Raw genomic sequence first — 10,559 nt, 5'->3', positions numbered from 1 at the left:
ACTAAATAATTATATGGTGCACCGAACTATCTGACTACTTTGGTTTCCACAAAGTATTTGACGCTGAATGTTCAAACTATTGAGTTAATATTTCATCCACAGGCGAGAAATTCACTGCTCTCTGGGAAAACGTGAATCTCCGCGAGGACAAAACGAAGAACTTCACGTTTGCCGCCACCCTGTATAAGAACGGGGACATTACGTTCGCGTACAAGGATATACCGATTCCGGTGCAATTGATCAATGATAACGAGCACCCGGTCAAAGTGGGGATCTCTGACGCCTATCTCACTGACAGGATGATGTTCTGTGAGTATTTTTCTGTCTCTCTATAGTCTAAACGCGGCAAAATAACTACTAAGTACAATAATAAACGCAAAATGACTAGATTGCTTAATTAGAGACAAAATGGCGATAGTATAATGACTAAAATGCAAAATTAGTAGGTTTTTTAATGACTAACTTAGCAAAATTACTAAGTTGCGTAATGACTGCTAAATATTGATGCACATGCAAAATGACTAAAATGCAAAATTATTTGGGTTTTTTAATGACTAACTTAGCAAAATTGCTAAGTTGCGTAATGACGGCTAAATAATGGTGCACTTGCAAAATGACTAAAATGCAAAATTATTAGTTTTTAATGACTAACTTAGCAAAATTGCTAAGTTGCGTAATGACGGCTAAATAATGGTGCACATGCAAAATGACTAAAACGCAAATTTTTTGGGTTTTTTAATGACTAACTTAGCAAAATTGCTAAGTTGCGTAATGACGGCTAAATAATGGTGAACAAAACGAAAAATTATTAGGTTTGTTAATGACTAAGTTGCCTAACACAACTAATGCAATTCATAGAATAAACTAAGTTTCATAGATATTATTGAAAAATATTAGAAGTCACTAAAATACCATAGTGTATATAAGAATTAGAAGCCACCCTGTATAAGAACGGGGACATTACGTTCGCGTACAAGGATATACCGATTCCGGTGCAATTGATCAATGATAACGAGCACCCTGTCAAAGTGGGGATCTCTGACGCCTATCTCACTGACAGGATGATGTTCTGTGAGTATTTGTCTGTCTGTCTATAGTCTAAACGCGGCAAAATAACTACTAAGTACAATAGTAAATGCAAAATTACTAGTTTGCTTAATTAGAGACAAAATGGCGATAGTATAATGACTAAAATGCAAAATTAGTAGGTTTTTAAATGACTAACTTAGCAAAATTACTAAGTTGCGTAATGACTGCTAAATATTGATGCACATGCAAAATGACTAAAATGCAAAATTATTTGGGTTTTTTAATGACTAACTTAGCAAAATTGCTAAGTTGCGTAATGACGGCTAAATAATGGTGAACAAAAGGAAAAATTATTAGGTTTGTTAATGACTAAATTGCCTAACAAAACTAATGCAATTCATAGAATAAACTAAGTTTCATAGATATTATTGAAAAATATTAGAAGTCACTAAAATACCATAGAGTGTATATTAGAATTAGAAGCCAACCTGTATAAGAACGGGGACATTACGTTCGCGTACAAAGATATACCGATTCCGGTGCAATTGATCAATGATAACGAGCACCCTGTCAAAGTGGGGATCTCTGACGCCTATCTCACTGACAGGATGATGTTCTGTGAGTATTTGTTTGTCTGTCTGTCAGCAAAATTAACAAAAAAGGTTAAGGCTAGATGACTAAGTTTCGTAATTAAATGCAAAATGACTAGGTTGTGCAAATGACTAAAATGCAAAATGGCCGGATTTCATAACAGCAAAAGAAAATTATTTTAGCGTTTAAAAAAAACATCCCCTAAGCGGATTAAAGGGGAGTTGAAAGTTTGTAACTGGAAAGATTCGAGTAGGGATTTTAAATTCGTAGGAAGAATCAATAATTAGAAAATCAGAAAAATAATTTCAGTGCTTTGAAAATTCATCCCTTAATAGGGTCCAAAAGGGGTTGAAATTGTGTATTGGGAAATAAATCCACGCGAACAAAGTCGTGGACCACAGCTAGTTTATTACTAAGACTCCGCTGTCCATCCGTCTGTCACCAGGCTGTATCTCATGAACCGTGATAGCTAGACATTTGAAATTTTCACAGATGATGTATTTCTGTTGCCGCTATAACAACAAATACTAAAAACAGAATAAAATAAATATTTAAGTGGGGCTCCCATACAACAAACGTGATTTTTTTGCCGTTTTTTGCTCAATGGTACGGAACCCTTCGTGCGCGGGTCCGACTCGCACTTGGCCGGTTTTTTATAAAACATGTTTTGGCATTCAGGCGTGCCACCGAAATGCCACAAAGACCAGCAGTTCAGTTTCAACGCGAAGGGCCACCGAAATCATGAAATACGTAAATACAATTGTGCCATTTTCAACCAAAAGGGTACTTATTGTCGCTTGTAAGTAAGGCGCTATTGCCATATAGCTTCAATTAGAAATCAACCTTATCGACAAGCGACAATGTGGTACCTTTTGGTTAAAAACGTCACATATCAGACTATTACTGTAGCGACGTTGTGTATTTCTGTATAGCTTTCAAATATAGCTCTTATTTTAAGGCGCATAAGACACATACAGTCCATCAGAGTTCTGCACTGACTTAGCAAGTGACAGAGTGTACAGTGCCACTATGAACGTCAAATTTCTATGAAAATATGGCATTCACAGTGGCTTTCTCATACTTTGTTGCTGCCATCTTTTTTCCACATTGAATTACAAGCTTTAATTGTCACTTAAATCATATTCTTTATTTGCCCTCATATATCATTTTTCTAGTTTAAATTTAAATCTTAGATATTCTTTTTTTTTTTTTTTTCAAATATATTTACACGGCATCACAGCATACGCCCAAAGATAGATATAACTCCGTAATAGATAGATACAGTCTAAGGAAAAAACGTGCCTCGAAAATCAAGAAAATTTGATTCTCGTTCAGAGGGCGCTACTAGTTTTGGCCTACAGTCGTAAAGATGGCGTTGATCGTTTCGTTTGTTATTTAACAATTTTAACGCATATCAGTGAAAGAACATGGGTCAAAATCATAAAAATAATTAATGCAAATAAAAAAAATCATTTATCTAAATTAAATACATTCTATCGTATTTTTATAAATCTTCATTTTTAGTTTTATTGTGTGTCGACAGATGGCAGTGAATTTACTGGGGTTACAAAATTTACTATGACAGTACCGCTCTAGTATAAGTTACTCTATGATACGCCGAATAATTAAACTAATAGTTTGTATACAAATACAAAATATATATAAAGTAAAATACAGATAGTCATGTTAAGTCAAATGCAAGTGCTGGAATGCCTATCAATATCATCCATCATCTCACTATATATATTTTTGATATATTTTTGAGTGTATCTAGATACCCTTTTGGGCATTTTTTTCTGTAGTGATGCACTGGTTTTTTTTTTCCAAAATAGGTAAATTTAATGTTTTTCCTACTCAGAATCACGAGCTCCTTCGTTACTACTAGGAGGAAAAAAGCGTCCCTAGTTTTATTTTTCCATTCCGTTACCATTTTTCAAACACTGCACGGCCGAGTACGGCGGTAACGAAATGGAAAGTACGTAAAATGTATGAAAATTTTGGGACATTGTTTCTTTCCTAGGAGCAAAGATAGATATAACTCCTTAATAGATGGATACAGTCTAAGGAAAAAACGTGCCTCGAAAATCAAGAAAATTTGATTCTCGTTCAGAGGGCGCTACTAGCTTTGGCCAACTGTCGTATAGATGGCGTTGACGGTTTCGTTTGTTATTTAACAATTTTAACGCATATCAGTGAAAGAACATGGGTCAAAATCATAAAAATAATTAATGCAAATAAAAAAAATCATTTATCTATATTTAAATACATTTTATCGTATTTTTATAAATATTATTATTATTATTTCATTTTAGACAGGCAGCTGATGCTGGTACGTCTAAATCATAGTTCACTTAGCACAGTTAGCATAGTTTGTCTAGTCTATTTTTAAATTGATTAACACTTGCAGAGTTCACAACTTCTGAGGGTAATTTGTTCCAAGCCTTTACTACTCGGTTTGCAATAAAGTGTTTGCCGATATTTGTTTTGTGCTTTGTTGTTATTAGTTTAAGGTTGTGTCCTCTTGTGCGCGTGTTTGAGTTTCGAGCGAACAGATCGCTTAGTTCTGGACAGTCGTAATATCCGTATTTATTTTTAATTTTAAAGTGTGTCGACAGATGGCAGTGAATTTACTGGGGTTACAAAATTTACTATGACAGTACCGCTCTAGTATAAGTTACTCTATGCTAGGAGCATGCAATCAGTTCATGATTCTGGGCACAAATAACATAAAATATACATATCCTACTTACTCCTTAAAAAATAATAATGAAATAATATTATAAATTATAAATATCATTTTTGCAATCATATTTTTACATCAAATGACCCATTATTTATACTACCTATATATACGTCACAACGAACATTTCTATGTGTCGACATTCGTATCTGCTTTAGTTGTTACATTTTATTTTAGCGATATATAGGATAGAGGGTAGCACACAAATATAGGGCTAATGCTGACTATATCATCATCATAACAGGATTGATGAAAGCACTATTAAGTCCCCGGCAAGCTCGGCCTAATTTCACCTTCCCATACATTAAAATTTGTATGAAAAACTTAAATTCGCTGTATTTTTTTATGATATCTGAAGCCATATAAAGTAATTACAGACATAGATATACCTCATCCTATTGTAAGTACAAAGTTTCAGAACAATCTAGGTACTCGTTTTAAAATGAGAGCTTAACTACGTTTGTATGGAGAACCGAGCTTGCCGGCGACCACGAGCTTGTCAAGTTGTCACTAATTTGACAGTGACGTATTCGCTAATGTCTGCGTAATTTACTTTCTACATCTCGCTTACACTAATATGCCAGTACGAGCGAGTTGCAATAGAAAGTTTACGCAGTTACGCACACGCTAGCGAATATGTCGGTCATATTGTATAATAGCCGTGTCATTCAAAGGGTTAACCTTATATTTTCTGTAGACGTCCGAAGGAAGACGATATACGAATACCACCGCGTGACCTACAAGGGACACAACATCACCAGTAACACCCTACTCAAGATGATCGCGTTACCGACCTGTCTCCAGTACAACACTTGCGAGGAATGCACCAATCACGAGACGGAGTTTAATGTGAGTGTGTCTTTAGTATAAACCCGATATGTGTTTATCAGTCTATGTATGTATGTGTGTTCGATCTACGAATACGACCGCGTGACCTACAAAAGTCACAACATCACCAGTAACACTGCTCAAGATGATCGCTCTACCGACCTGTCTCCAAAACACTTGCGAGGAATGCACCAATCACGAGACGGAGTTTAATGTGAGTGTGTCTTTAGTATAAACCCGATATGTGTTTATCAGTCGATGTATGTATGTGTGTTCGATCTACGAATACAACCGCGTCACCTTCAAAAGTCACTACATCACCAGTAACACTGCTCAAGATGATCGCTCTACCGACCTGTCTCCAAAACACTTGCGAGGAATGCACCAATCACGAGACGGAGTTTAATGTGAGTGTGTCTTAAGTTTAAACCCGATATTTGTTTATCAGTCTATGTATGTATGTGTGTTAGATCTACGAATACAACTGCGTGACCTACAAAAGTCACAACATCACCAGTAACACCCTACTCAAGATGATTGCGTTACCGACCTGTCTCCAATACAACACTTGCGAGGAATGCACCAATCACGATACGGAGTTTAATGTGAGTGTGTCTTAAGTATAAACCCGATATTTGTTTATCAGTCTGTATGTATGTGTGTTAGATCTACGAATACAACCGCGTGACCTACAAAAGTCACAACATCACCAGTAACACCCTACTCAAGATGATTGCGTTACCGACCTGTCTCCAATACAACACTTGCGAGGAATGCACCAATCACGATACGGAGTTTAATGTGAGTGTGTCTTTAGTATAAACCCGATATGTGTTTATCAGTCTATGTATGTATGTGTGTTAGATCTACGAATACAACCGCGTGACCAACAAGACACAACATCACTAGTAACACACCATATCGGAGCATCGTTTATAATGGCGTAAGCGCCATCGACAATAAGGTCCCTTTTTATAGAAGATACCACATATGTGCATTCCAGTTGCCAGGGAGGTTTTGGTATTATACTGAGCAATTTTACCAACCCCGAAATCGCGATTTTTTTTTGCCTGTTTCATACATTTTGGCTGGTCCAATTTCTATGGGATGGAAAAAAAAAATTCGCGATTTCGTGGTTGGTTCCATAGTAAAAGTTGCTCAGTATAATCCCGAAACGTCCCTGGCAACGGGAATACACATATTTTTTGGCCACCCTGTATGTGTTCAACGGCACGGAGGTTTAGATCCAGATTCAGATATTAATATTAGTATTTTACTTGTCATATAATTAAATTAAATTAAATAATTACTTAATAATTAATATTTTCGTAAATTTTACAAATAGGTATTTTTTTGTTGGCGACGTTATATCACGCCAGTTCGGTTAAAAGTGTTTTGAGTTTTTTATCGAGTGTTGTGTGTGTCGCTTGATTCAATAGGGAATATTACGCGAAACTGCGTAGGTGGCGCCACTACCACAATCTGAGGGTCTATCGTGAAACAAGAAAATCGAAATTTCGTTATGAAACATCTTTCTCACTTGCATATTCGAGCGATAAAGAGGCAGGCAGAAATTTCGGATTCTCGTTTCCCGGTAGGTCCTCTGTAAACAAACCGCCTTGATACATTAATGTCATATTTTATTATCTCCGAAAACTTGTCAAAAACCTGTTAAAGGTACAGTATGTATAAGTTACTCTATGGTTTACTAAAAAGCAAAGATAGATATTTTAACTCCGTAATAGATGGATACAGTCTAAGGAAAAAACGTGCCTCGAAAATAACGAAAATTTGATTCTCGATCAGATGGCGCCACTACCTTTGGCCTACTCTCGTATAGAGGGTATACGCATATCAGTGAAAGAACATGGGTCAGAATCATATAAAAATAATTAATGCATATAAAAAGATCATTTATCCATATTTAAATACATTTTATCGTATTTTTATAAATCTTCACTTTTAGTTTTAAAGTGTGTCGATAGATGGCAGTGAATTTACTGTGGTTACGAAATTTACTATGACAGTACCGCTCTATCCTATTATATCCTCTTTGCTAAAAAAGCTAGTGCTACATACTGGTGGCAGAACATTGCAGTTTACCCTATTAACTCAGCAGGAAGCGAGTTGTATGTGATTTTGAGTTCAAGGGTGTTTATTTTTCCAGTGCTCGTGGTGCGAGGCGCTAAAGAAGTGCTCCAGTGGCACTGACAGGAACAAACAGGACTGGGTGCTGAGAGGTAAGGGTTCTGTACTTAATGGGTGCCAAGTTGGCACTGCCAACGGGACCCTACCACTGTCTCCCCACAGTCACCACGCAAAACTGCTGAAGCAGCCTTTTTTTTCTGATAAGCCAAAATAATTTTTAGTGTCGAATGAAATAAAACTATGAAAACGGATTGTATCGCGTATATTGAAACGTCGGGATGTATTATAAATTCAATATACGCGATATAATCCATTTTCATAGTTTTATTTCGTGAGTAACTATCGCGGTAACCAAAGACAATTTGGGGCATTTTCTATGTGATGGTTGACTGGTAGAGAATGCCTATAATGGCATTAAGTCCGCCTGTTGTACACTTTTTATGTGGAATAAAGTTTAAAATAAATAAATAATAAAAGGGACCTTTTGTCAATGGCGCTTACGCCGCACAGCGTTGCGCGGCATTGTATTTATATCGGAGCATCGTTTATAATGGCGTAAGCGCCATCGACAATATGGTCCCTTTTTATAGAAAATACCACATGACGAATGATAATATGACAATCATTACATTATGACTTTCAACAATTATGTCAAACAAAAATTATGTCCCACTCATCCATACTAATATTATAAATGCGAAAGTCTGTCTGTCTGTGTGTTCCCTCTTCACGCTTAAACCACTGAATCGATTTAGATGAAATTTGGCATAGAGATAGGTTGAGTCCCTGAGAAGGACATAGGATAGTTTTTATCCCGAAAATCATCCCTTAAGAAAGTAAAAAGCGGGGTGGAATTGAGATAATGAAGTGTCTGCTAATTTGTGTGCATAATATGCTCAAATTGAATAATTGCTATAAGACTTTCTCCAGGCGCTATTCTTACTCTAGCTGGGGTTACTAAGTCCACGCAGACGAAGTCGCGGGCAAAAGCTAATATAATATATATAGTTTCAAAAGGGTTTCAATAACACTTTTGAAACCCATTTGAAACTGTTTTTTTACTAACAAAATGTATGTGTCACAGTTACATGAAATAAATTATTTCAAATCCATATAGAAAAATATAAGTTAATGGCAATAGTGGCCTTATCTATATTTGTGGTATTTTCTATAAAAAGGGACCTTATTGTCGATGGCGCTTACGCCATTATAAACGATGCTCCGATATAAATACAATGCCGCGCGACGCTGTGCGGCGTAAGGGCCATCGACAATAAGATCCCTTTTCATAACAAAACTTCCGTGAGACAGACATATTAAACATATTAGTAACGGGTCACCGTCGACGCAAGCTCCTGATGACGCTACTCGGTACGGAGTAAAACATGTCGAGCGTTTTCGACTTAAAATACGTGAGTGACCCGTTACTAATATGTTTAATAATTCCCTTTTCATATAAAATGCCTCATTTAATTTTCAAATTATCCTCAAATATAGTCTCAAATTCTTGATGGTTATGTATCAGTATAATAAAAAAATTTTTTTTTTTTTTTTTTTAAGCATGTGACAAAACTCAAATCGTGAACGACAGCCAATGTCCAGCCAGCCCTAACCCGCAGCACAACGGCACCGACGTCACCGGCACCGTGTACGTCACTGATGGCGAACCGAGCCGGCACGAGGCCGTCATCAACACACAGCCAGGTATAGCCCTTTATTTGGCCGTTCATCGGTTTGCCGCTGTCTCTGTCACATTTCGCAAGAAAGAACGGGAAAGAGCATGCGCGCCAATTGTCCATTTTGATCAAATCTTGTCAATTTTTATTTATTTTAAAAACTTTACCCTACAATATCGAAATTCGAAAGCTATGAAATTACTATTTAAGTTAAGATTGTTTTTTCTTCTTTTTTTGTTTATTATATCACATAATAAATAACCGAGTAAAGTTGGATTAAAAGTCCGAGTTAGAGGTTACTTTGGGAATTAATTGTATCGAGCGAAGTGTCATAATTCGTGTATCGGAAGCTATGATATTAAAGATAATGTTCCGGCGAGGAACAGATAAGTAATAATTAATTTCTATGCATATTTAAATAGGTATTTTTTCTTACATACAAAGCAACACAAGTAGGAAAGAATATAATTTTCATGTATGTTAGCAAGATATTTTTGTGTTGGCAACTGCATTTGTCCCAAAGCCCTGCTTTCCGGCGCGGTATCGACATACGCGCCACCTAGTGAAGAAAAAAAAACTTCTCCTGCCGTTGAAAGCGAACGCACGCACCGCGCCGCGCTCCGGTTAAACTAATTCATATTTCGAGTTCTGTCGCTGCAATTTAAGTGAAAATCAACCAAAGACTCCTTCGTAACCCAGTGCCTATCTGATATATGCCAGCTGTCGAAAAAGCCGAGGATCTTCACACATCAGCCCAGCACGCGGTCTGCCAGGCGCTACTGGATGTAATGTAAGTTTGCCCTCCGAATTATCTCAGCTACATAGTTTTTTGATCCGTTCGAGCCGGATATTTCTTTCTCTGTTTGTGTTGCTCTTGTATTTTGCGGTATTACGTACCCAGTTTTGCGTTAAGACACGTTTGTAGTTCAATTTAGTATTGTCATTTCCGCCATCTTTGCTTCGCAAAATGGTTCCTAACCCTACAGAAGGCCTTACTGAAGCCGACACATTGTGTATTACACAAGACATATTCGAACGAGATTTAATTCTCGACGAATTAAAGAGAACATTACAATTCGCAGCGACAAATACAGATCAATTTCGTTCAAGAACCACAGATTTAACTGTGCATCAGCGAAAATTTACTAAGATTCAAACTAAAATCGAAAAAGCGTTAATTAAATTGCAAAGTTTCAACAAAGAAGCTAATATTAAGATTCGTAACGATTTTAATGACTTGTATTACGCGATAGTTATCCATTTAAATAACCTAAAGGAGGTAGACGTGGAAAGGCGTCGCGCTAGTCGGGCGCTAACCCCCAACGAAACGCTTAGAAACGATTATCGAAATTTACCTAAACTATCGCTTCCCGAATATCACGGCGAACCGACTGGTTGGCCTGCCTTTTTCGATTTATTTCAATCGCTGGTACACAATAACAATGCCTACACGGATGCGGAGAAGTTTAGGTATTTGTTACTTTCAGTCAAAAACGAGCCACATAACCTGATTAAATCAATTCCCATAACGGAAAGTAATTATTCAA

The 10,559-nt window shown here is 36.7% G+C and overlaps 1 protein-coding gene across 1 annotated transcript in view; it reads left to right on the top strand.

Annotated features, from left to right (window-relative positions):
* LOC134754584 (plexin domain-containing protein 2) overlaps positions 1 to 10,559 on the top strand; it is a 58,473-nt gene that overhangs the window by 37,851 nt on the left and 10,063 nt on the right. Inside the window, exons 7-10 of the mRNA XM_063690900.1 lie at positions 103 to 309; positions 5,058 to 5,209; positions 7,356 to 7,428; positions 8,897 to 9,040. Of these exons, the coding sequence (XP_063546970.1) occupies positions 103 to 309; positions 5,058 to 5,209; positions 7,356 to 7,428; positions 8,897 to 9,040 (576 nt within the window). The remainder of the gene's footprint in view (positions 1 to 102; positions 310 to 5,057; positions 5,210 to 7,355; positions 7,429 to 8,896; positions 9,041 to 10,559) is intronic.

Source organism: Cydia strobilella, chromosome Z (assembly GCF_947568885.1).
Source record: "Cydia strobilella chromosome Z, ilCydStro3.1, whole genome shotgun sequence".
Lineage (NCBI taxonomy): Eukaryota > Metazoa > Arthropoda > Insecta > Lepidoptera > Tortricidae > Cydia > Cydia strobilella.
The sequence above is the reverse complement of the archived record's forward strand: the minus strand, read 5'-3'. Positions and strand labels throughout refer to the sequence as shown.